General features: G+C 44.0%; 1 protein-coding gene across 4 annotated transcripts in view; it reads left to right on the forward strand.

Moving 5' to 3' along the window:
* Positions 1–26,577, forward strand: part of OPHN1 (oligophrenin 1) — a 135,365-nt gene extending 108,788 nt beyond the window's left edge. For all 4 annotated transcript variants that reach the window (XM_008172858.4, XM_042853287.2, XM_065556562.1 and 1 more), the window contains 10 exons: positions 2,386–2,470; positions 2,771–2,829; positions 4,731–4,836; positions 6,671–6,830; positions 12,679–12,826; positions 14,430–14,741; positions 18,344–18,509; positions 22,993–23,043; positions 23,955–24,005; positions 24,540–26,577. In XM_008172858.4, the coding sequence (XP_008171080.1) occupies positions 2,386–2,470; positions 2,771–2,829; positions 4,731–4,836; positions 6,671–6,830; positions 12,679–12,826; positions 14,430–14,741; positions 18,344–18,509; positions 22,993–23,043; positions 23,955–23,997 (1,130 nt within the window). In that variant the 3' untranslated portion in view covers positions 23,998–24,005; positions 24,540–26,577. The remainder of the gene's footprint in view (positions 1–2,385; positions 2,471–2,770; positions 2,830–4,730; positions 4,837–6,670; positions 6,831–12,678; positions 12,827–14,429; positions 14,742–18,343; positions 18,510–22,992; positions 23,044–23,954; positions 24,006–24,539) is intronic.
* The last annotated feature ends 1,123 nt before the right edge of the window (positions 26,578–27,700 follow it).

A 27,700-nucleotide genomic window follows, 5' to 3' on the forward strand; every position in this document is an offset into this window, starting at 1 on the left:
CCCACACTTCATTAACGTGGTTCAGTCATTAAGACCAGGATACAATCCACCCAACAGAGCAGATTTCACAGGCAAATTACTGGATAAAGTGTATGAAAGAGAAATTGAGCAGTGTGCAGGGTGAAATTGTTAACCTGAGTCTTGATGGGTGGAGCAATGTCCACAATGATCCTGTTGTATGTGCTTGTGTGACAACAGAAGAAGGGAATGTCTTCCTTACAGAAACAACTGATACATCAGGAAATGCACACACAGCAGAATACTTACAAGAAGTAGCAGTAAAAGCTATAACAAACTGTGAAAAAAAATTCAAATGTCTAGTATGTAGCTTGGTCACAGACAATGCTGCAAATGTATCCAAGATGAGAAGAACTTATTTAGAAGAGAGTGAAGAGAGTCCCAAGCTAATAACGTATGGTTGCAGTGCTCATTTGATGCACCTCCTAGCCAAGGACTTCGGTGTTCCAGAAATAAAAGCTAATGTTGTTGAAATGACAAAATATTTCCGTAACAACCACTTTGCAGCAGCTGCTCTGAAAAAAGTGGGAGGAACCAAGCTAACTCTCCCACAAGACATGCGATGGAACTCAGTAGTGGACTGCTTTGAGCACTATATCAAGAACTAGCCTAATCTGATTATAGTTTGTGAATAAAATCTTGAAAAAATAGATGGCACTGTCACAGCCAAAGTTCTCAACATTGGGCTTAAGAGAAATGTTGAACACTCGCTGAGTATCCTGAAGCCTATTTCTGTAGCCTTGAACAAATGCAGGGAAATAGCTGTTCTATTGCTGACACTGTTGAAATTTGGAAGGAACTGAGTGAGATCTTAAAAAGAGAAATATGCAATGACAGAGTTAAATTAAAAGCTTTAAAAAAACAAATGGGACAAGCACTATCTCCAGCTCATTTTCTTGCAAATATTCTCAATACTCAGTACCAGGGTCAAACCTTAACTGCTGAAGAAGAAGAGGAGTTGGCTATGACGTGGACATCCAGCAATCATCCCTCCATAATGCCAACTATAATAAACTTCAGAGCTAAGGGTGAACCATTCAAGAAATATATGTTTGCTGATGATGTTTTAAAGAAAGTCACACCAGTTAACTGGTGGAAGTCACTTAAGCACTTATATTCAGAGACGGTTGATGCGATAATCTCACTTTTAACAGCAGTAGCTTCTTCTGCCGGTGTAGAAAGAATATTTTCTTCCTTTGGACTAATTCATTCCAAATTGAGAAATTGTTTGGGACCTGAAAAAGCAGGAAAGCTTGTTTTTCTTTTCCAGATTATGAACAAACAGGAAAATGAAGGCAAAGATGACTGAGTTAGCTGCAGAAGCCAATATTTTAAATTTCTCATGAACTGGCTGACATAGTCAATTTAATTTTTGCTGTTGTTTTCTTTTTAAATATTTCATTAAACTATTTTAGTTAAAAACAATTTTAACAAAAACAAACCTGATTTTAAAAATCTTGAATGTTTAACTAAATTCAAAAATTCATATGCTTGTTTTGTTAAAATATTATATGTTTGCCATTGAAGAAAAAAACCCAGAATACATAACGCTATTGTTTTAGTTAATTAAAACAATTTAAATGTCTGTCTGGTGATGTTCTCCTCCTAATACAGCATGGCAAGAAAATCCTCCAAATATTGATGATTAACCTGTTGAATTGGAGATAGTTTACCTTCGAAGCATAAATATCTGCTTCATTTACCTTTGGTAAATGTAATAACCAAACAATCATTCCTTTTCTGATATAGCTGTAAAACTCATCTGAAAAGTTTTCAAAATAAATCACTTTAAAAATGTATAGTGTGTACTTTTTAAAAATGAAACCAACATCTATCTCTGAGTTGTGAAGAATATGTATTAAGGTCATAACAATCAACAAGAATGCACTTTTATATAGAAATCCATGATTAAATCGAGTCTACCTGACCAGTGATTTAAATCATGATTTAAATCATTTTGATTTAAATCAAATCCACCCTGAGTTTTACTACAAGGTAAACTAGGCGAGTTCACCATGGGTGGGACGTATAGGGCTGGGCCATACCTTGCTACATCTCTGGAAACACTGTCAGTGCTCCACTTAGGACTCTACAGTGCAATAAACATTGCAAATTAGCTGTCTCAGTGTAGAAAACCAAACAAGCACACCTCTGTGTCAGTGAAGATAAAGCTTCAGTGTTGGCATTGTCACTATGCTTTACCTGTCCAAGAGGAATCACCAGTGTCCCTTACACACAGCTGTATCTTCCTCTGCCAGTAGGGCATATCCTGCCAGCATAAATTTTGTTATTCATTTTAAAAAATCAGGCTTTGTTTGAAAGCTACTTTATTTTGTATTATTTGCCCTTTTTTTTTTCCTTTTCCAGATCCAAAATGTCCAGGGGATGTAGATCTCCAAAACAGCGACTGGGACATCAAGACAATTACCAGCTCATTGAAATTCTACCTCAGGTAACTTCACCGCTCACTGTCTTATTTTTGACTCTCCCAGGCGGGGCTGGAACTCTTTGGGCGAAGATGGTGTCTTGTTTGAAAAAACGTGTCTGTTGTAAAAACCTCACATGCACTTAGAAAGCTATGTAAATAAAAGAAATTAGGATTGAGTGCCAATTGGGCAGCCTCAAGAATCCATGGGAATTGGAGTGGAAAATATGACTTTCCTTTCCGTTCATCTTCCAACGTAATTGAGAACAGAGTTGTAACCGCTCCTCTGCTCTTTGAGGAATTCAGTGTTGTTTCTGTTTGTTTCAGGAATCTAGCTGAACCTGTCATGACGTACAGACTCCATAAAGAGCTGGTCTCGGCTGCGAGTAAGTCCCAACAGCTTCACTACTGATAGGCTCCGTACCCCTCTCCTGCATAAGAATGGCATTGCTCCACTAGCTCAACACAACGCTGAGTATGTGTCACGTGTGGAGTTCCAGCTCAAGTGAGACATGTTGTAGCCAGATGACGAACATCTAGGCCTTGCAGTGTATGGGCTCCAACAGGGGCTGCTGTCATTGCAGCCAGCCACATCTATCTGGAACCTGGTAGGGAAGGAAAATCAGATGATTCACTCGCTGGGATGCTATATCATAAGAGAGTCTCTGTGCATCACTGAATGGCACCCTAGAGTTCAGTACTGCCGTGGGATTAGAGAGTACTCAGCATTTGCAGGATCATGTCCCTTACTCATTTGGGCCATATCCTCAGTGGGAGTAAATTGGCAAAGCTTCAATAGAGCTATGCCGATGTTCACTGGCGGAGGAGCTGGCCCATTGTACTTATAATAGAACCTCACTTCTGCTTCCAGTTTCTTAGTTTGTTTGAAGGGATCATTCTAAAAGGATGACTCCATTTCGTCCCCATCGTCCTTTACATTACAGTGTACTTCTATGTGCCTGGGTTTGGATCCCTTCAGAGACACTCCCAGTGAGGCGTGGAGTAAGGGGATCTTTTAAAATATGTGTGTGTGTGTCTATATCAGATGTATAAAAAGCGAACTGGCCCAGTTGTGCTAGCAGGAGCATTTCCTGACAGATTTATGTTTTTAAAATTGTAAATAGAGACATAAAGTGACAGGCCCCAATGGCTATGCAGTATCTCAGATATCCCTCTTTGTCACCGAGATTTGTCCTGGAATGTTGACCCCGTAGTACCTTCAAGTATGCAAAATGCATTTTTCTGATGGTGCATTTAGTGCTAAGTAACAGACCAAACTGACAAAGGTCAGGCAAGTAGCATGAGTATGTTAACAGGCCATATCTAAGACTCATTTAAAACCAGGGTCTGCATCAATCCTGCTAAAATGTCTTTTTGCAAATTATCTTTCATAATTTTAAAGTAACTGCACCCTAATAATTACATCTAGAGCAGAAGTGCAGAGATAGCCTGGGCATGCAGTTACTTAAGCAACTTTCTTAATAAAAGAGACGATGGTGTTTTAAAATGTCCTGTATCTGGGGAAAACACATTGGGCTCAAATCTGAGGTGGTGAGCACCTGCAGCTCCATGGAACTGCAGCTTGGCACCTCCTTGGCCCTTAGAAAATTAATAATGTTGCTTCTCGTTCTGCTAAAGAAAAATTCTCCTCCTCCAGATGACTGTGCTCAAACCCAAAAGTTACTAGATTTCCATCTTATTATACCAATTATAGCTGGGTAGATGGAAATATTAACCCCCTCCCTTGCCCTCCTTCAGAAACCTCACCTTATCCATGAAGTTTTCCAGCTATAAAGATCATACTCTGTACTGCGTGCATTGTGTATTTTATTGTTCCAGGTTGGTTTGTGCCTCTTGACTGGATGCTTATTAACCCTGTGCATTTTACCCCATGTACAGTACTAAGTAGCAGTGCTGATAAGTCTCAGCAGAGGGGCCTGGATTGCTCGCTTGGCCCTAGAACTGCTTTTGCTAGATCTGGGTTGAGGTACCTAGGATCAGTGTGCGAGGGAAGTGGCTGCTCATGCTGTATTGGTTCTGTTCATGCAGCACATTTCACCAGCACTAAATTCAGTTGAAAAACCCTATTCTGAGCCCCTTTTAAGTTTGATTTCACCTCTTTCCACATCACTTCATTTTTCATTATGATAACCTTGCTACTGTGTAATTTGACTCCGTCCAGGTTGCTCTCATTTGCTCTTGGCAGGCTGGCCCCACACCTCAGAGAATAACACCGATTTTTTTTTTTTAAGCAGTAGGCAAAACCTTCTCTCTTGTTTCTTTCCAGAGTCTGAGAACCTGGATTACAGGCTGGGAGCCATTCACTCTTTGGTTTATAAACTACCTGAGAAGAATAGAGAGATGTTGGAACTCCTCATACGACACCTGGTCAAGTAAGCAGAATCCAGTAAATATTCCTGTTAAACCAGAGAGATTAAAAAAAGGGAGTCAGAGAAGCCAGCCTGTTTCTCTGGCAAATTAATTAAGCCTTGACAACTATTGTACAGCTGGGAATATACTGCCCAAATTGTGTGGCTATCCCTGTATTTGATATTCCCCTGTCCACCTGCCACTTCCGTTCAGTGGCTGCTTTATGAGAAGCACCAGGTAGAGAATAATTTTTATATGATAATATGGTCTAACAGACCAGAGCTGTAAACCTAGTGTCTGGCCAGCCCAATTAGCAACAACATTATGTCTGGAATTCTGGAGCAGTTTTAAGACCCCTGTTCCCTGGGACTGGAGATTAAGCACATACTGGGTGCACTTCTTGTACTATGGATTCAATGTTCTTTGTCCTTTGAGCAGCATTGGTGCTAGGCACATTAGCCTTCAAGCCCTCCCTAATGTCCAGTTAGGAGCTGATTTTTCTGAGGTGCTGGGCAGCTGTGGCTCTGTTTGACTTCAGCTGCTGTCATGAGCACTCAGCACCAATGAAGATCGGTTCATTGATGGTGAAGGCACTGGAGCTGCTGTTTTCTTCCCCTCCTTTCACAGTGAATGTGAGGCTGCAAGGTGCAGAACCTGGTATCCTCATCTCACGTGGGAGTCAGAGAGAGAGTCAGCTCTTGGCGGTGCTCATTGTGCCAGCCATGCTGAAGCTCTAGGGGAGGGAATGATGCTGGAGTTCTGCTCAGTAACAGACATGGTTTGGGGAGGGACTGGCCTCCAGATTGAAAGGATGCACTTTGGCCAAACTGGAAGAGCCACTTCCAAAACGGGACATTTACAGGGCTGGTTTGGGTTGGTAAAACCACACTGGGCAGGGATTTATTTTGCAGCTCCAAAGGGGGATTTAGATCTTGGTGCTATTTGGTCTTAACCCATCTATTTCAGGGGTAAGAAGGCTGGATACATGGTCATGGTACATGGAGTTGTCGCTAGCCTTTGGCAGACATGATCTTTTTAAAAAACTTCTCTGCAGAAGGGGCAAGATTTGCAGTCAGACTGATCCATTATTAATAGTAGCTCTGTTGTTGCCTACACAGAGTTTTGCATTGAGGGCCCTATTCCCCACCTTGTTTATGCTGGCAAAAATCTTATAAATGCCAATAGAAGGTAGGTGGCAGAAGTAAAACTCAGAGCTCTGCATCAGAATATCTCTGCTCCCAGCCCTTGAAGTTCAGACTCCAATTCTATACCTGAATTCTGTGTGGTCTCTTCTTAGATTAGCCTATAAATCATTCCACAGTTGGCGCTATTCAGTGGGGCTGCGTATGGCACCGAAATCTAAACACAGCTACATAAATAGCACTCTGTTTCTTGAAAGCCATGACACTTTAAGAAAAACGATACCGTAGAGATCTCTCTGACATCTTCCAGAAATTCCATCCTTATATGCAGTTCTTCTTCTTTGGGAAAAAAATCCCAATGCATGTCTTGGCTAAATAAATCATTCCAAAGTAAATGGTTCATTTAACATGCATGTAGCACGGACAGCTAATGATTCCCGGGGTAATGATCCTTCTAAAAGAGGAGCCAGACATTCTAAGGGATCAAATCACAATGCCAGTACATCACAATCCCAGTCTTTCTGCACAGACTAAGAATGTGCTTGTCATAACCAGATACATGTTTTATGACCAGCTCCATGGGCACTGGAAAACTAGTTCTGCTTTAGCAATATGGAGGAAATTGAATTAATTAGTCTTGCAATTTTTAAATGACCTTTCACATTGTCTTCTAATCTCATCTTTTTATTTTATCTTCCTCTTTCCATGCTTACAGCGTGTGTGAGCACAGCAGGGAGAATCTGATGTCCCCATCCAACATGGGGGTTATATTTGGCCCAACTCTTATGCGGGCGCAGGAGGACACGGTCGCTGCCATGATGAATATCAAGTTCCAAAACATTGTGGTTGAAATCCTCATTGAGCACTTTGACAAGGTATGGGACCAGCCCTCAAGAGCTTGCCTCGGAAGCTCACTAGTGCTCTATCAAGTCCTTGTGGATCATCGCGCTGTGTGGTCTGGAGCACTAGCTTGTTTTGCTGGATTCCCCTTATGATTTTAATTGTACTATTCAGAGATGCACGAAGTGGAAGCAAAAGCTGTAACCCTCACATGTTCTTCACAGTTTCCTTTGGTTATTTCGTAAAATCTTGGTTTTCTTAAGGGGCTGCAGTCACTGCTTTAACAGAAGAAACTCCCCACTGGGAAACTTGCTATATAACTGTACGGTATGGGAGTTCTACATCTTCCTCTGAAGCAACTGGTGTTGACTGGGGACAGAAAACCAAACTGTATGGACAATAGGTCTCACCTGACATGGTCCAACTTAGGTCACTGTAGAACTACTCTTAAGTGAAGTCTCTTTTAAGTGACTTCCTAAAGGATCAACAAAAACAAGTTGCCTGTTAGATAGGGATCTTTTTAACTAAAAATTGAAGAAAGCCACATGTGGTGGCACTTCAAAGTGACCTCTTGAGAGAGGAGCTGCCAATTGGAGGGGAGGGGGGTCTTTAGTGCAAGTTTCAGCATACACCTGGCATTTTTGAGTTCTGTATAGAGTAATACTTTGCCCATAAAGCTCTAGACAGTGGAACTGGCGGAAAGGATCAGCTGCTGATACAGAGTTTCGAAAGAGTTCACGCTATTATTATTTAATTATGGAGGTGTTGATAGCAGCTCCATATTTAAAGTTGCACCAAGGTTTTCATTTTCATGGGACCTTAATTTAATATTTGTATTACAGTAGTGGTCAGAAGCCTCAATCAGGACTGGAGCCTCATTATGCCTGGTGCTGCACAAAAACATGTGTTTACACACACACACTCACACACACACACACAACAGCAAGCTGATGTTGATCATGGCTTTCTCCCTTGTGATGGAATGTAGAGTATTCTGCTACCTAATGTGTTAGTGATTTGTCACTAATAATATCTGGTATAAATTTAATCATTTGGTATTTTTGGGGGGTGGTTTGGAAGAATATAATTGTGTTTTATAATAAAATGTGAAAACTGATCAGCTGCAGCATGCAGTACAAGGTATTAGGGTCAGATTCATTCCTGAATAACAGCACAACTTACTAGGGATGAATTCGGCCCTTTATCTTTACTTAGCACCCTTGATCACAGAATACTTCACAGAGAAAATCCGCCATATGAGAAGAGGAAAGCTGTGAAGCATGCTTTAAGGAGAGGTAGTTACCTGCCTTTGAGGGGGATGGAGAGAGAGTTCCTGTGAGACAGATCAGCACAAGTGAAAAGTGACCCCCCCCACACACACTTCTGGGAAGGGGAGAGTAGGTCACATGTGAAGCAGCACAGTAGTTGAGCAGGTGGGCGTATGGTCAGAGGTAGAGCAGAGATCAGAAGAGAAGAGTGAGTAGTAGATGGTGGTACTGGGGGTTGGAATAGGATGGACGAATCCATGGAGATTTGAGTACCCGCAGGACAATTTTAGTTGGATTTAGAAATTGACAAGAAGCCAGTGGAAATAACACACCTTGGTCTCGTTACAGTTCATTGAAACCATTCCCTAGCAAGCTCTTTCAGCTGAACAGCTAGTTGATTATAAGTTAAATGCTCAGATTCTGCACTACAGTATGACCTCTCTCTCTCTCTTCTGTGTTATAGAGCCTGCAGCCCAGATAATGGCCTGCAGAGGGGAGCCAGGGAAAATGTATGATTAATCTATCATCTCCCAGCTCTAGAATGAAATGTTAATTAAGACAGACCTCCACTTCCTTGCCTTTAATTTCTGCAATGATAAGGCTAAGCTAGTAATGTTTTATTAGACTGAGCTTATAAACGCAGCTTCAGTGTCTAAAATAACTTCAACTGACATATAAGCAAATACTTCAAATGAGTTTGAAGTGGAATAGATATATTATTTATACAGTGCATTATGAAGACTCTAAGGACAAGGAAATTCACTAAGTCAGTTGGAGTAATTATTGTTTCAACAGCTTAACTTTCCATACCACAGCTAAATTAAAAATGTGATTCCTCTGGAAATAACTCCTGTTGCTGTATGAACTTCAGTGTGTAATGCTGAGATTGGGTCAATATCATTATATTTCTGAATTATTTAAATTTGATTTTCATTTCAAAATACACAAAGCAAGCAGGACTCGTGTCAGCATCTTGGAAAGCTTTGGACGGTGCATATTTCAGCAGCACTGCATATTTCAGCAACTAATAGTGCCCAAAGAAACCTCCTTGGCATCAAGGCAAAGGGAACGCTCTGGACCTTCGTATCTAGGATGGAGAAAAAGTATCGCCATCTGCAAAGAACAGAACCGCTGGAATCAGAGTCTGTTAAATGTCAACAGCTGCTTTATGTCACAGGATCTTGAAGGCAAAAGATCCAAAACCAAGAGATTGGAGTTTGGAAGAGATTCCTGAATTCTTGCCCTGAATTCAGAGAGGCAGCTGTGTGCATACAGCTGCAGGGCATGGAATATCGCTCATTGCCGAATACAAAAGAGAGATGGAAAAAAGCAGGGGCACACGCCCAATCCTAACAAACAGCATTTGTACCAAACTGACTGAGAGTTTGAGAAATGGTTAATGCCACCGAAAATATTACAATCCCTTTACTTGCTTGGTCAATTGAGAGAGATCGTGCTCCCTATTGCTCACGTGCTGGTATTGTAAGATAGACCTTTGGGAGTCTGATTGCAGAGATGTCTGGGACCCGTCATCACTTTTATACATTCTGCCAGGTCTTCATGACCCAAGAAGATTCAGGAAAAAGAAGCTGGAGAGTGTTACACTGTCTCATCCACTTGCTTGACCTCACAGAATTTCTCTTGGTTTGAAAGAGGAAGGACATCAGTTTTCTAAACAAATCCCAGCTGCCTGCTTGTACCAGCTTTTTGGTCTGTTTGCACCATCAGAGCAGCACAAAGGTGGTGGAGCGGGGGGGGGGGGAAGGTTTTATACCGGGGAAAAAGTGATTATTCCATCTAAAACATGCATGAATGACCCCCCCCCCCCCCCCCCCCCCAAATCCCTGAACCAAAAACAGGTGCAGAAACTGGCAGCATGCTTCCCCACGCAGTGAGAGTCCCCTCTCCAGTGACAACGTGGTTCAGTCTCCAGGCTTCAGTCATTTTCTGTTCTTTCTTGCCAGTGCTGCTAGCAAAAGAGTCCGTTATGAATTTTTTTACGAGTGGGATTCTTGTCCGTGACTAGCAATGCATTCCACACAGGTCACCTAACTGTCAGCTTGTAATGAGTTTTGGTCTCTATCAACTCAGGCCAAGTTTAGATCAGTGATCTAAAAGGGAACATCTGTGTATCCCCTTCCAGTTTCCCTGGGCCATCCATTCCCGGCCTATACAATAACTGAGCATTTAGGCCCAATCTAATCCCCTGTAATGTCAGTGGAAAGAATTCAGTAGCATGGTGGATTGCAGCCTTCACGTAGTCAAGTATCAGAGGGGTAGCCGTGTTAGTCTGGATCTGTAAAAAGCAACACAGAGTCCTGTGGCACCTTTAAGACTAACAGATGTATGGAGCATAAGCTTTCGTGGGTGAATACCCACTTCGTCAGACCCATGCATCTGACGAGAGTTGGTATTCACCCACGAAAGCTTATGCTCCAATACATCTGTTAGTCTTAAAGGTGCCACAGGACTCTCTGTAGCCTTCATGTAGTATTTTATGTATTCAGAAGCCTGTCCAAAGGTTCATCAATGCTTCTTCAACTGTGAAGAAAGCACCTGAATAAATGAGAGCAACTAAATGAAAACCAGCCCATGTCAGAAGTAAGGACTGGCTGACCAGTATGCCGGGGAACCAGATTTATTAATCAATGATTGTTTTTAAGACAAATTAGTAACTGAGCGGCCATGGAGCTGATGGTTTCTTTTGATGCTAATGCGGGGGTTGTTTGAATGATTTCTGCAGAAGATTAAATTTGCTCTTCTCAGCAAAACTAGTCATTTCTCATCAACTGTCTGTTTTGAGGCCTGGTTAATATGCCCTGCCATCATGTGCAAAGGCATGTTTTATTAGGTTTTTTTTATAGCATTGTCTAGTTTAGCAGCATTTCAGTTTTTGAAGTGGGTGCGTGCAAAGCTGCATAACAGGAAATCTGTCTAGAAAAAAACCCACACCAAAAGACATAGCAGCCTAGTGAACACAGTTAGCAATGCACAGCTTTCCCCAAAGCTCAGTGGTTGTACTGAACGTAAGTACAGCATCTGGCAGATCCTCAGCCCTGCTCCACCACCTTTGTGCTGCTCTGATGGTGCAAACAGACCAAAAAGCTGGTACAAGCAGGCAGCTGGGGATTTGTCCAGCATAGGAGAATTCCTAGGTGCTGTAGGACTGTCCATAGCCAGCTCAGATGCTATCTAGTGTAGCCGGTTGGCCAAGTGCCTGGTTTTTGACCGAAAAGTCCAGTCAAAAAGGGGACCTGACAGTGTCCAGTCAGATCTACTGACCAGACACCCAAAGTCTGGTTATTGCAGGCAAGGGAGGAGGGGAGGTGGCAGATCATCACCCTCACCAGCCCCTACTCAGCTGGGGCTGCCTCCTACCTGTGTCGGGTGACTGCAGCTCCCAGCCCCGGCTCTGCAGGCGAGTCTCTCTTGACCCAGAAGGGGGGGTGAGGGGGTGGGGAAAAGCAGCAAGCAACAAGGAAGAGGAGTGGATGGGTGCGGGGCCTTGAGAGGATGGGGTGGGCAGGGCCTTGGGGAAAGAGGCGGGGCAGGGGCAGGGTTTTGGGGGGAAGAGGTAGGGCACAGGTGGGGCCTCGGGGAGGAAGAGGTGAGGCAGGGGAGGTTCCAGCACTCCTGCTGCAGTGTCCGGTTTTTTAAATATTAACAAGTTGGCAGTCCTAATGCTATCGCTTCACCCTAGCCTTGGTGTAGCGAGGATGTTGGCAGGTGCTGGGGAGAAAGAGCATTGCTGCACTCTAGTGATCCCCGGCTCACCTACCAGCCCCATGGGGACAGGGGAGAGACATATTCAGCCACCATAGTTTAGAGCAACCCTAAACCAGCGCTAAACTAAGCTGGGGCAAGGGTAAACTTAACTCCAGGATTGCTGAGCTGCACCTGGCTCTTTTGCAGTTCCCCAGGTCAGCTGCACCCAGCGCTTATTGGACATAGTTTAGGACTGAGCTCTGGGTGTGTGCTTTATCTCCGTGGGCTGCATTTCCCTTATTACCGGGCTCTTGAGTCACATGGCTTTGGGGTGGGAGTCTACCCTTTGGAAAGGGAATGCATGAATCGTGAGCAGCAACGCTTAAAAAAATAGCAGGAGCTTTGCAAAAAATCCGAAGTCGACTCTTTTTGGATTTAAATGATTAACATTGCCTAGCCAATGATACCGGTAATAAGAGGTTGTTCTTCTAGAACACCTTCCAGTCCTTTACAAATAGTAATAAATAGATCCTCACAATACCCCCATGAGGGAGGGAAATAACATAATCCCAATTTTACAGGAGGAAACTAAGGCACAGAGAAGCTAACTGAATTTCCCAGCATCACAGATGCATGTCGGGGTCAGAGTCAAGAATAAAACTCTAGTGTCTTGGCTCCTAGATCTGTGCTTTTAATCCAAGACCATTCTTCCCTCCTGCTCAGAGCTTTGAATCTTGATGTCAACTGTAGCCCATTTGAGGATGTCTTCTAGTTAAAAATCTGTTTGACTAAGGGGCTCAGGGGAAACCCCGGGAGTCTGGCCTGATTGGCCCAGTATAGTGAGTGTCAAATAACAGTAGAGCAGAGGATCAACTGAAATCATGTCCTTCTAAATCCCTCTTCCCTACAGATCTACTCCAGTCCACCTGAGGACAGTGCTGCCCCCCCAGTGCCTCCTCCCAGGGTAGCTGCCCGAAGGCACAAACCCATCACAATTTCCAAGCGTCCGCTGAGGGAAAGACCTGTCTTTTATGGTGGTTCCCTGGAAGAAAATCAAGGTCAGTTTAGCTGTTCACTGATACCGCCCCCGTCTCCAGGTTTTACATTTCTCTTGTCGGCACTGTACGTTGGATCCCAGCTTCCCACTCACTGGGGGAGGGATGGATTTGAAACTGCAGCAGCAGCATAATCACATTTCCAAGGGCATTAATGTGTGAGGTGGGAAGAGGGGTTGTTTGGGGTTTTTGTTTCCCCTTGTAGAAAGTGGAAGGAGAGTAAATATCTGCATTTAGGCTGCTTCTGATCTAACAGCCCCTAAACTACTTTGGAGCAGGGTTTTCTCATAGCTTGATATTTCAGAGATCTAAATTAAACACAGTTCTCTTCCATTGGAAAGGGCCTCACAGTTCCACAGATAAAAGTGCAGAGTAATGTAATAGATTTGAAAAATAAAAGTATCTTCTCTAACACACCACATGAGATGCAGAGCTAGCGTAGATCCCAGCAGTGCTGAGCCACTGAGTGCAGTCAAGCTGAGCAGATCAGTGCTTCCTTTAAGCCCTAGGATTGACTTATCTTGTACTGAACAAAGCTCAATATTGAGGGAGTTCTTGATGAGCCTGAGCCACTGGCAATTTAGGGTGAATCAAGTGAGGCACCACAAGAAAAATAAGAGCAAGGAATTGAGTCATTGCTTAACAAGCCCTGATTAAAGCGTTTCCCTGCCCAAACTCTCCTGTTCAATTACTTTTGTTGGTAAGTATTTACACACTGCTGTCATGTTGAAGGGGCACCGTCAACTTCTAATCATGCTTCTGTCTGCAGACGTTTTACCAGTTGTGGTTGCAAGTTACTCCTAAGATCATTACTTGTTACTCCTGTCGCTGAAAGAGATTAGGAAAAAATAGTTCTCTGTTTTGTTTTCAGTTTATTTACTTTGTGCTTTTGGACTTGAACTTGCAAGTTTGAACATTTGGCCCAACCTACCAATTCACTTAAGCACATGCTTAACTTTAAGCATTAGAGTAGTTCCTTAAAGTTCGTGGACCAACTCAGGTTCTTAAGGTTAAATTTGTGCTTAAATGTTTGCTGAAAGAGGACCAGGGTGTTCAGCACCTGGCAGGCCTGAGGCTGTAGTGCAGTCAGTTTCGCTATGGTGCTCCCTGTGTGGATCTTTCACACAGCAAAGGGGGGCGGGAGAGGGGAGTTGCAAAACTGTGAAAACATAGTAGTAAAACCATAAAAACTGTCAGGGGGATTCACGGGCAAATGTATTACCAGAAACTACTTTTATTTTTATTTTTTTTAATTGACTAGGAAATCAAAGTCAACATTGTCCCTCTAAAAATCATAATTTAAAAGTACATCAGTAGATTTCCTTTTCTCACCTTAGATTAGTGAAACTGAAATAACGTTTCACTTTCACTTATTTCTCACCACCAGTGCAAGCTATTTACCTTTTGCACTGCACTCAATGTGGACCATGAAAGCAGACCAGGCAGTTTTGCTTATTTCTAGTTATTATCACAGACACTCTGAGCCTGATTTTTCAAAGTTGTTGAGAGCAGTGAGTGCTGAGTGAGCACTTGTGAAAATCAGGCCCTGTGCATCTCAGGGTTTCACCTGGTACGTGTATTTATTCTCTTTTCCTTCGGTTCACAGGAGACAGCCATGACCAGACTCCTAATGGCACCCTCATCTCTAATAGCACAGAAGCCCCTAAGCCGCTACATCGCAGCAGACTGCCTACACAGAGAGCAGGGGAGGCTGATGCTGGAAGGCCTGGCTCAGAGAGCAAACATGAACAGTCCTCTGAAGTGGTTGTGGGAAAGCTGGTGTCCAAGCTGCAGGATGGGGGAGCTAAGCTCGCCAACAAGGCCGCAAACGGAGTGGTGACTGGCACCACTGCTCTAAAGACGTCCATTCTCCATGCTAAGAGGCCTACTCTGAGGCCCATGATATCCAGCAAGGAGGGTAAGTTTTCTGCTTTGGGAGGTCTCAGCTGACCTTGGATGGAGGAAACTCTCGCCCATCTTGTTGCACTGCAGAAATCACAACAAACTTTGTGACAAGCACCCCAAATGTTTTGCATTTTGCCAGACTGGAGAGGTAGGGGGGTTTGCAGAGGGAAGTACTATTTTTGCAACCTGTGTCTCTTTTCCTGCAATTCAACAATAGGGGACCTGAGATCAAAACCCTCACATGGACCACTGGAGCTGGACCCTCCTCCTTCTGAGGATGTTCTGATTCAGATCCAATCATCATGCGTTCAGCCCATTTTTAGTACAGACGGGTTTGTAAGCTCAGCCTGTTGCTTACTGATGGAGGAAAGGACATACATTGGCCTGTGCTATTTCAGAGCCTTATGTAGCAATGCTGATTTGGTAGACTAGTCCTCTGAAGCATTAGAGTTGGCATGGGCACAAGACATGGTGGGAACTAATGCAAAGGTTTGGCCTTTAGATTCAGAGATCACATAGTGTCCCAATGGACTTTGTAAAATCAGAATTCAAATCTGAATAGAAATGATTCAGAATCATCTAAGATGGGGTGGACAAATGTTTTGGCCCGAGGGCCACTTCGGATTTGCGCAACTGTATGGAGGGCCAGGTAGAGAAGGCTGTGCCTCCCCAAACAGCCTAGCCCCCACCCCTTATCCACCCCCTTACTACCCCCCTCAGAATCCCCAACACATCCAACCCCCCCTGCTCCTTGTCCCCTGACCGCCCCCTCCCAGGACCCCTGCCCCCTATCCAACCCCCCTACTCCCTGTCCCCTGACTGCCCTGCCCCCTATCCATACCCCCACCCCCCTGGGATTCCCACCCCCTATCCAACCGCCCTCTGCTCCTCATCCCCTGACTACCCTCTCCCAGGACTCTCCGCCCCTAACTGCCCCCCGGGATCCCACCCCTTTATCCAACCCCCCTTTCTACCTGTCCCCTGACTGCCCTCCTGACCCCTATCCACATTCCCGCTCCCTGACAAACCCCCCAACAGGCCCCCTGGGACTCTCACTCCCAACACTCCCTGTTCCCCATCCCCTGACTACCCCCCCAGAACCCACCACTCCCTTATCCAACCCCCCCGCTCCCCGCCCCCTTACCAGCAGTAGGAGCTGGCAGCCGCGAGACCCAGCCAGAGCCAGCTGCGCTCCTCACGCTGCCCAGTGGGAGCGGCGGGCCAGAGCGTGGCCCGCGTGGTGGCATGGCTGCAGGGGAGGGGAAACAGCAAGGGGGGGCCGGGGACTAGGCATCCCGGCCAGGAGCTCAGGGGCCGGGCAGGACGGTCCCATGGGCCAGATGTGGCCTGCGGGCTGTAGTTTGCCCACATCTGATCTAAGATGAGTGCTTTAGATATTGAAAACGTGAGTAATTTGAAAAATACAAAATGCTTTTAGCTATTTAGGCAGTGCGCTTGCATTTTGTATTTCTCTCAGTGCAGACAAAGAAAATCAATGAAGTCACTTTCATTTTTGCTTATAGTCAGTTTCCCTTTTAGGTTCTTGATGCTGCAATGTCTGGATTGCACACACTGGCAGGGAAAGGTTTATTTCATCTGTTTCCACTGGAATTTTAAAAAATCAAAGAAGCATTTCTATTCAGCACAAATGTGATTAAAAAAAAAACTTGTTTTCTTTTGGTAATTTAAAAGAATCAATTTGGGACCAAATTTAACTTGGCATTTTCCATTTAAAATAGGTAAAGGAAGGTGTGGTACTTTGCCAAGATGTACAGATCAGTCTAATGACACAGACGTAGGTTGTTTATAAAAAAGAAAGATGATTGTTTTGTGTTCATTTCACTGCTTGCTAGATGCTTTCATAACCTAATAGCCTTCACAGTCTCGCATTTAGAAAGGAAACAGTAGGCTCCCCACTTAACATTGACTCCTGGGTATAATTAAAAAAAAAAGAATAACAAGGTTGGGCTTGGTAGCACAACCATAAAGTTAATTTGAATAATACCACTGATCTCCTATAAATCTGACCTATGAGTATTAGACAGAAATCTGCTTTTGGTATAATAGGATGTTTTTTACAGATGGAAGTGGGTGAACATTAACTGCTATTTAGCATTTGAAGTTATGATGTTGTTATAATGTAACACATTGCGTCTCTATAGTGTGTCCGAAGTACACACATTGACAAAATAGGCTAATGCGATTTTGGCATGTATAAACAGTGAATCTCAAGTAGGAGTAGGGGGTTTATATGACATCCGTATTTGGTACTGATGCAATCACTACTGGAATACTGTGTCCAGTTTTGGTGTCCATAATTCAAGAAAGGTGTTGAAAAATTGGAGAGGGTTCAAAGAAATTCACAAGAATGATTAAAGGATTGGAAAATACCCCTTATGATGAGAGACTCAGGGAGCACGATCTACTTAGCTTATCAAAGAGAAGGTTGTGGGATAACATGATCACAATCTATAAGTACCTACATGGAGAACAGAAATTGGATAAAAGAGGGCTCCTCAGTCTACCGTACAAAGGTATAACAAGATTGAGTGGCTGGAAGTTGAAGCTAGACAAATTCAGATTAGAAATAAGTCACCAATTTTTAACAATGAGGGTAATTAACCATTGTAATATCTTACCAAGGTTTGTGGTGCATTCTCCGTCACTGGAAACTTTTAGAAAAAAAATCCAATTTTGATTTAAAAGAGATATAGATACAGTCAGTTCTAACAGGAATTAATCAATGGCCTGGGTTATGCAGGAGGTCAGACTAGATGATCACAATGTTTCTTCTGGTTTCATTATCTATGAATCAGTCAAAATGCTTCCTAAAGAAGTTGGGTAGGGCTTGGAAGGTGAGATGGGAAGAGAAAGAATGATTTAGTGTCTCAGAGGAAGAAGGGAGAAAGGATTTGGAGAGATTGAGTAGCACAAATGAAAGAGCATCTTTGCCCACAACCTTCTGCCAGTGGTGGCAAGACAAGGTAAAGGTTGCAGGATGCCAAAGTAGGTGGAGTGCAGTGACTGAGCAGGGCCTAGGTCGATAACAGGTCAGAGAGTTTGGATGGAGCGGGGCCATGGAGAAGTATGATTGCAATGTTCGGTTGGATTCTGAGATGGATAGGAAGCCAGGCCAAGGAACTCCGGGTCGGAGGGATAGGAAACTGGTGAAGGGAATGGATAGGAAGCCAGGGAAGGGGAAGGAAGATGCATGGGGCAGGGTAAATATAGTCCAGCTTCCTGGAATAAAGGCCTAGTGTGAAGTTTGGTGAAGCAGAGGCTCGGGAAGGTCCTAAGAGGGAACTGCAGTAATCTCAGCTATGACTCAGCATTAGAATTTAATCAATCTCTCCCTGATTCTGTAGAGAAGCACTGAACATGTTTTCCATTGGAAAAGCTTGTGGTTTAGTTTTTTATCTCAAATAATGCAACAATAGCCGCAGAGACATTGAACAGGATGAGTTTGCCACGAAACACTAATGTCTGCCTCTGTTTGTGCGGTTAGATTCCCATGCTGCCCCTCTCTCCAACCAGCCTGAAACCTCTGCCTCTTCACAATCTTTTGCTCTTCCTCCAAAGCATTGTTGACAGTGTTTGTTATCTTCAACCTTTCAGGTGAATACGACACCTTCGCTAAAGCCCGATCCCCTGGAGATAAGCCAGTGATAACACGGCCCCCAGTGAGACCTCCAGACCCTCCATGCAGAGCTCCTGCGTCCCAGAAGCTGGAGCAGAAGCCTGAGCCGATAGCAGGAGGAGCGGAGGAAATGCCTTCATCTGTGTAAGTAGGAAATCCCCAATCCCCATCAGGGCTGTGTGCCCTGACTTAAAAGCCCAACAGGAGGCAATTCCTAGCAGGCAAGGGATGTGCAAAATGTGCAGAAGGAAAAGGCGAGGTGATAAAAGCCATACAGGTAAGTGGGGAATATGGAGACCGGGGGAGATGGGTCGGAAACAAGAGGGAGTGTGGGCTATATTGGCAGGAGAAAGGAGAGTCAGGACAAAACTGGGAGGAAAGATCAAACCAGTATCTTAGATGCCTATATACAAATGCGAGAAGTATGGGGAATAAGCAGGAAGAACTGGAAGTGCTAATAAATAAATACAACTATGACATTGTTGGCATCACTGAAACTTGGTGGGATAATACACATGATTGGAATGTTGGTGTGGATGGGTACAGCTTGCTCAGGAAGGATAGACAGGGGAAAAAGGGAGGAGGTGTTGCCTTATATATTAAAAATGTACACACTTGGACTGAGGTAGAGATGGACATAGGAGACGGAAGTGTTGAGAGTCTCTGGGTTAGGCTTAAAGGGGCAAAAAACAAGGGAGATGTCATGCTAGGAGTCTACTACAGGCCACCTAACCAGGGGGAAGAGGTGGATGAGGCTTTTTTCAAGCAACTAACAAAATCATCCAAAGCCCAAGATTTGGTGGTGATGGGGGACTTCAACTATCCGGATATATGTTGGGAAAATAACACAGCGGGGCACAGACTATCCAACAAATTCTTGGACTGCATTGGAGACAACTTTTTATTTCAGAAGGTTGAAAAAGCTACTAGGGGGGAAGCTGTTCTAGACTTGATTTTAACAAATAGGGAGGAACTCGTTGAGAATGTGAAAGTAGAAGGCAGCCTGGGTGAAAGTGATCATGAAATCATAGAGTTTGCAATTCTAACGAAGGGTAGAAGGGAGAACAGCAAAATAGAGACAATGGATTTCAGGAAGGCAGATTTTGGGAAGCTCAGAGAGCTGATAGGTAAGGTCCCATGGGAATCAAGACTGAGGGGAAAAACAACTGAGGAGAGTTGGCAGTTTTTCAAAGGGACACTATTAAGGGCCCAAAAGCAAGCTATTCCGCTGGTTAGGAAAGATAGAAAATGTGGCAAAAGACCACCTTGGCTTAACCATGAGATCTTGCACGATCTAAAAAATAAAAAGGAGTCATATAAAAAATGGAAAATAGGACAGATTACAAAGGAGGAATATAGGCAAACAACACAGGAATGCAGGGGCAAGATTAGAAAGGCAAAGGCCCAAAATGAGCTCAAACTAGCTACAGGAATAAAAGGAAACAAGAAGACTTTTTATCAATACATTAGAAGAAAGAGGAAGACCAAAGACAGGGTAGGCCCACTGCTTAGTGAAGAGGGAGAAACAGTAACAGGAAACTTGGAAATGGCAGAGATGCTTAATGACTTCTTTGTTTCGTTCTTCACCGAGAAGTCTGAAGCAATGCCTAACATAGTGAATGCTAATGGGAAGGGGGTAGGTTTAGCGGATAAAATAAAAAAAGAACAAGTTAAAAATCACTTAGAAAAGTTAGATGCCTGCAAGTCACCCGGGCCTGATGAAATGCATCCTAGAATACTCAAGGAGCTAATAGAGGAGGTATCTGAGCCTCTAGCTATTATCTTTGGAAAGTCATGGGAGACGGGAGAGATTCCAGAAGACTGGAAAAGGGCAAATATAGTGCCCATCTATAAAAAGGGAAATAAAAACAACCCAGGTAACTACAGACCAGTTAGTTTAACTTCTGTGCCAGGGAAGATAATGGAGCAAGTAATTAAGGAAATCATCTGCAAACACTTGGAAGGTGGTAAGGTGATAGGGAACAGCCAGCATGGATTAGTGAAGAACAAATCATGTCAAACCAATCTGATAGCTTTCTTTGATAGAATAACGAGCCTTGTGGATAAGGGTGAAGCGGTGGATGTGGTATACCTAGACTTTAGTAAGGCATTTGATACGGTCTCGCATGATATTCTTATCGATAAACTAGGCAAATACAAATTAGATGGGGCTACTATAAGGTGGGTGCATAACTGGCTGGATAACCGTACTCAGAGAGTTGTTATTAATGGTTCCCAATCCTGCTGGAAAGGCGTAACGAGTGGGGTTCCGCAGGGGTCTGTTTTGGGACCGGCTCTGTTCAATATCTTCATCAACGACTTAGATATTGGCATAGAAAGTACGCTTATTAAGTTTGCGGATGATACCAAACTGGGAGGGATTGCAACTACTTTGGAGGACAGGGTCAAAATTCAAAATGATCTGGACAAATTGGAGAAATGGTCTGAGTTAAACAGGATGAAGTTTAACAAAGACAAATGCAAAGTGCTCCACTTAGGAAGGAAAAATCAATTTCACACATACAGAATGGGAAAAGACTGTCTAGGAAGGAGTACGGCAGAAAGGGATCTAGGGGTTATAGTGGACCACAAGCTAAATATGAGTCAACAGTGTGATGCTGTTGCAAAAAAAGCAAACATGATTCTGGGATGCATTAACAGGTGTGTTGTGAGCAAGACACGAGAACTCATTCTTCCGCTCTACTCTGCTCTGGTTAGGCCTCAGCTGGAGTATTGTGTCCAGTTCTGGGCGCCGCATTTTAAAAAAGATGTGGAGAAATTGGAAAGGGTCCAAAGAAGAGCAACAAGAATGATTAAAGGTCTTGAGAACATGACCTATGAAGGAAGGCTGAAAGAACTGGGTTTGTTTAGTTTGGAGAAGAGAAGACTGAGAGGGGACATGATAGCAGTTTACAGGTATCTAAAAGGGTGTCATGAGGAGGAGGGAGAGAACTTGTTCACCTTAGCCTCTAAGGATAGAACCAGAAACAATGGGTTTAAACTGCAGCAAGGGAGGTCTAGGTTGGACATTAGGAAAAAGTTCCTAACTGTCAGGGTGGTTAAACACTGGAATAAATTGCCTAGGGAGGTTGTGGAATCTCCGTCTCTGGAGATATTTAAGAGTAGGTTAGATAAATGTCTATCAGGGATGGTCTAGACAGTATTTGGTCCTGCCATGCGGGCAGGGGACTGGACTCGATGACCTCTCGAGGTCCCTTCCAGTCCTATAATCTATGATTCTATGATTCTATACAATGGCACTAGTCTAATGAAACCATGAGCCTTTTGTAGGATAGTCATGGGGACTCCATTTCCTCCTCAGGACCCTCTGTTGTTTCCAGTAACAATGGTGTGAGAAACTTCTAATCACTTCCTGATGAACAAGCCACACAAAAGAACAAACTTTCCAAGAAAGAGTTGAGGCTGCTTGGATTTGTTCTAAGCAAAATGAGGGGGAAGCTGACCACTAATTAAACTGAGCTCTGCACTCCAATTTCACTTAAGTCATAGCTGGACACCACTCCCAATGGAGTCAATGGGAGTGTTCTTATGTAAAGAATGACTAAAGATTTCACCACTGACTTCAATGGGCGTTTGGCTTGAAGAAGGGCTTCTAAGTGTTATCAGCAAAGAATTCACTCTGTGCTGCTAGCGCTGTAATACCATAACCGAGCTTACATTTTTCATTTCTCTGCCATCTTGTCTGGGTCTGACACTGACACTGGGTGCCTGATACTTTATCGTGGACCTCTATGCTGGCATTTCTTCCCACTCTCCTATAGATCACAAAGTCATAGGGTTAAGATTTCTACCCCTTCCCTCCGCCAAGCCCTCACATACCCCATTGCAGGTGACTTGCTGTGATGAAACATCCTTTGTGACCACATTAATCCATTTAAGTACCCAAAAGCCAATGAAGTGTCATGCCCTCCGTGGAACAAGAGGTGAGATACCCAGTTGTCATGGCACAGCATGGGGAATGCAGTGTCCTTTGGAGAGGAGCAGAGTCTGAGTTCCCTGTGCATGGTGCTCCCGACATATAGTGTCTCTGGTATAGCCCTGCTTGATTTGGTGAATAACTTTCAGTCAAGCAGTATTATGTAGTTGATCCAAATCCTGCAATTTGCACTCCTTGCTCAGGTCAAACTCCTATTGGTTTCAGTGGGCCTCATGCCTGAGGAAGGATGGACTAAGGTTGGCCTGTTACTGTTAATCGTTTGCTGTGATTCCTTTTTGTTACAATTACGATTTGAAGTCAGGTCTGTGGTAAGTCCGATGGAGGTCATAGGTCATTAAATTAAGGATATATGGGTTAAAGGTTCTCAAGCCAGTGCGGAGGTGTTTAGGCAGCCAGGCTACAGGCAGTAAGACATCATCTCTAGCAGCAAGCGGTCAGAACTGTGTCAGGCAAGAGCAAAACAAGAGGTGTGAAAGCAGGAGTAACATCTTTGATCAGACCAGAGAAGGATATTGGTAGGAGACTATTGTTGACCATCCTCAGTGTTTTCCAATGGCAGCCTGCCTCCCTCCCCTCACCAAATAATTGCTCTTTGACACAAATAGTTTCTCATCAAATAACTGCCTTATCACGGGAGAACTTAAAGAACCTTGCTGGTTTTGTTTGCAGAGTGGCCTCCAGAACAAAGTTTTTCGAGACAGCTTCCCGGAGGACAAGCAGGTAAGAGATGGCAGGAACTAGAGTGCACACACACACACACACACCCTGCAGCTCAGCACAGAAGTGACCCTCAGCGCAGGCAGGAGGCCCCCATCTGGTTCTTTCCTAGACTTCAGTAATCCTGGGTAACACAGATGGTTTCCAGCCAGAACACTGCATCTAAGCAAACCAGACTTTGGGGCCTTCACAGTCTAGATCGGAATAACAATCTAGATCTGGATCTGAATTTTGTAACTTGAGCTCACATCTGCTAGGTAATAAATATTTCTTTGGATCACTGTGTTGATGTGAGTTCAGCTCTAAGCCAGTGTATTGGATGTTGTGTTGTATTTCACAATACTCAGTACCTGAAAAGCTTAGGATCATCAAAAAGATGAGACTGATTGCTTCCTTGAATCTGTCCTCTTGGAAGTGCAAAGTATAACCTTCTTATACAAGATTAGACATTAAATTGACACTACACATCATCGGTTTTCAGTTGGAACTCCACTGTTAATGAATATGATGGCTTTGAAGTCAGCGTCAGATCCTCCGGGCAGGATGGGGTGGCAGTGTTTTGAATTAGGTGCAGTTCACTCTTTCTTGCTGCTGTAAATTTAGTTCTGAGCAGTACCTGTACATGCAGGCTTCATCTCCCCATTCTCATAGATCACCAGCACCACTGTTTGTTTTTTTGGCATGTACCAAAAGCACAATCATGGCTGTGTGTAGATCTTTGAGAGAGTGACAGATGGGGGTGGGGACCGGGTCTCTCTTAGCTACGCTTACAATTTCCTTGCCTAGAGTACTGAGCAATATACATTAACCTTGCCTGCCATCCCATTCCTCCTTGTAGATTCATGGCCCTGATTTTAGACTTGTTTATTACATTGATTTTCTTTCTCTCCCTTCCCCTATCCCCTCACTCATAGCTCCTCATCACCGCAAGGCAGACTCCCGAGTGATGAAAGCTGAGGCTAAAGGTACGTGTCTGTCACAGAAAGCAACCAGCTGCATAATTTTAACCTGGCTTCAGCTGACAGGGTGAAAGGGAGGCCACTGGAGGTAGCTGGGAATTTGTAAGGAGAGACTGATTTTGGCCTCCTCTCGCCTTCTCCAGCAGAAGACTGGGGAGGAGAGGTCGTCAGAAGTGGCCCACTTTCTCTCTCCTGTTGCAGTGTAGCAGGGCAAGGTAGACCAGTGTTCCGTGGTTGCCATGTAATCTATTTTATTCCATGGTATGGATTCCACTGGCAGCTGCTGCAGAAGCTGCTGCCTGTTCTCGGTGAACCCTGGCTATGGTCACTACTACTTTGTCCTGCTGGGCTTTAAGGTAGATAAGTGTGTGTTTGAGTCCTTATTGTGAGGGGCCACCCACAAAGTTCATGGCCAGGTGCAAACAACCCCAGAAATAGGGCGTGCTTGGTTCAGGCATGTTTCTAAGGGTTAAAAGATCAATGTGTGTTTGCCACCACTAACTGTCTCGCACTGTTCACCTGATTGTTTTCTTCTTTCAGGCTTTTATCCACCTAACCCTGGCTGGCTCCAGGAGATTTTCCCTGCTTCTGAAATGGACTCCCCTGCTCCCCAGACTGTTTCAATCTGTGTGATGTGATCCTGGAGTGCAGCTATCCTGTTGGACACTGACTGTGGAGCATACCATTGTGAATAGTTCGTGCGGTTAAAAGAGAGGGGGATGAAATAGGAGGAAGACCCAGGCTTTGTCCCTGTTAAATTAAATGTTTGTTTTGGGCCATTTTGCCACAGCTCCCCTAACTTCTGCCTTGGGCAGCATGTAAAGGACGCTTGTCATATCTAAGGAGAGTGATAAACCGTGAGTCTCACAGAGTGGTGAGAGCAGACCTAATCTACAGAACTGAGCGGAGGGCAGTCCAGGGAAGGAATAGGAGAGAGCACTGAAAGCAATCTGCTCTCCAACCCTTTGGAAATTCCACTCTGGAAAGACATTGAGCTTGGATGGATGTGCAGTCAAAATGCAAGTGACAAATACCCAGAGCTTGGGTACCTAGGTGTGACGAGCTGACATCCGAATCAGATCCTTTTGCTGTTGGAAACATCTTGCCATTGACCTGTTGTTTTAAAAAAACTGTTTTGAGTGCTAAGTAAACCATATTGTGTTGTTTCAGTGGTTAAGGCATCAGTGTGCATTACAAGAAAACTCTGTTAACCATATGGGTCCATGTCCTGGTTCCACTGCAGGCCAGTGTTCAGCCCAGCATACATATAGCTGTGCAATGTTCAGTCTTCCTACCTTCCCCCACAGACCTAAGGCAGCACCTTGCCCATTTCTGATCTTCCTTGCGTGCTGCAAATGTCCCCAAGCCATTCCCAGGAGCCAGTGTTCTGTTAGTCAGGTGCTTTTGTGGAGCTGCTCCCTGATTTCCCATTGCTTGGAAGAAGCGGTTACATGTTATTACAAACACCCTTCTGTAAAGTTAGTGGGTGTGACACCAAAGCAAACCTCCACGCCGTGTATTCCAGCTGGGCCTAGTGCGCAAATACTGACTTGCCAAAGGACCACTGCAGAGCGTGCAATTCGCTGATGCTTTCAGAGCTGTCTTCGTCGCCTGTCTGTGCAGCTAATGTGAAATCCTGCTTTATTAATGAATGTACTTCTGTTTTTTGCGGGAAATGACAGTGCTGTGTGAATGGTGTGCCTGTTCCCTTAGATTGCAGTCCTGTGCTCACAGCTGGCAATCCCGGAGGTGTGCTTGTAGCAGTGGCAGATAAACATGGCTTTTAAAAAAGTGATGTAAACATTGATATTACATCATGCACATCAGTGTCTCTGGGCTTTCAGAGTGTGTGATCAGCCAATCCAGTTCCTCCATGACACACTTTTGTGATTAGAAGAAAATAACTATCAACGTTAAAAAAAGTAACAGTCTCTTTAGGTACAGTTGTTAAAAATGCACAAAGATAAGATGGCCCAACTGCAAGTGTGCATAATGGAAACTGAGAGCTAGTGGTACAGTGCTTTCACCTGTATCAGAATTACACTAATCTTGTGGGGAATCTTCTCCAGAGTCTATGGACCAATTTCATCTGGTATCAGTGGACCTGCTCCTTTTTAATCCAGGTCTGAATTTGACCCGGACTCTCTCTCCAAGGATGGAGGACACAAAACCACCATTCTGCCACCAAGAATTTAGCCACCATTTTGGCCACAAGTCTCAAAAGAGAGAGAGAGAGAGAGAGAGAGAGAGTGTGTGTGTGTGTGTGTGTGTGTGTGTGTGTGTGAGAGAGAGAGAGAGAGAGAGAGAGAGATCAGACAATATTTCCAAACATGCCCTCTAATTTTGGGTGCCCAGTTTTGAGACATCGGGGGCCAAAATTCCTGGAATCAAACAGAGCTGCAAATGCTCAGCAGCATTAAAACCCAGCCCCCAAGTATCTAAATATTAATCACTCAAAACCAGAGCCACCCAGAATCTGAGGCCCTTCTGAAAATGTACTATTAATCATTCTTCCCAGCACTGCAACTGTACTGATAAATCTTCTGTATGCAGAAGGAAATAAAGAAACAGAGCCAGATTCATTGTCTTGTAGAAGATATCTGTGGTATGGTTTGGGGGGACGAATTGCTATTTGTTAATGGGAAAAAGAACACGACCCAGCAGAAGAGGTTTGTTTTTCAAATTTCTATTTAATGCTAAACAATGGTGGGTAGCAGTGAATGAACCGCACTTCTCTCTGTCCTGTGCTCTTTTTCTCCATAAGCACAGTTGATGCTGGGATGAGTGTGACATGGCTTTAATATGTAAGGTCCTGTAGATGAGGGTTTGAGGGACATTTCCTCATGTCTGTGACCATGAGCAAAGCAACTGGAAGAAAGCTGGGGATTCAGCACTGCTGTTCTGAATTTTAAGGTGCCATGTGACATCAACCATCTGATCTATTTTGTCTTGTAAAAAAGGTTAGATTAGTTGTGATGTTCAAGTTTCCATGAAGTAAAAACCCAGGACACATGTCCTTCAAAGTGTCGGTGCTCTCCCTTTTTTTAATTACATGAAATGTATTTAAACATTGTTAGCCCTCCAGATGGTATGTGAGCCAGTCCCCATCAGACACCTAATGTCTCTGCACATTCTGACGTGGATCACAGAAAGTGGAAATGGAGCAGACCTAACAAGCCCCATCTAGTCCATCTTCCTACCGTGTTGGTTCCTATTTGTCCCTTTACTAATGCAGTGTCCAGTCTAGTAGAGAAGTCCCAAATGCTGATTTTTCCCAAGTCCAATAGGAAAATGTTCTACATTTCAGAAGGATTTGGTTTGGTTTTTCCCTGTTATTTCCTATGAATTCTTTCCTTAATTTCATTGGACATAATTCCTAAATCAAGCTATAAATAATTCCTCTTCCTCCTAGGGTGGGTATAATACAACTGGATGAAAACAACCGAATGGTTTGACCTTTAACTGAATGTGGCAGATGCCACTAGTGAATTCTGTGCTCCCATTTCACATGCAGACCAAGCCGGGGGGAGGGGGAGGTGTACAGGTCACCACAGTGTGTGAGAGGGGAGAGGAGTGGTGTTAGCACTCACCTAGAACCCAGCCAAGATCAACATTGACTGTTAATTTTGTAAGATGACCAAATTCCAGTGCCATGCAGCGAAAGCTAAAACAGAAAAATGCATCTCTGCTCTACCATAGGC

The sequence above is a fragment of the Chrysemys picta genome, chromosome 9, assembly GCF_011386835.1.
Source record: "Chrysemys picta bellii isolate R12L10 chromosome 9, ASM1138683v2, whole genome shotgun sequence".
Classification (NCBI taxonomy): Eukaryota; Metazoa; Chordata; order Testudines; family Emydidae; genus Chrysemys; species Chrysemys picta.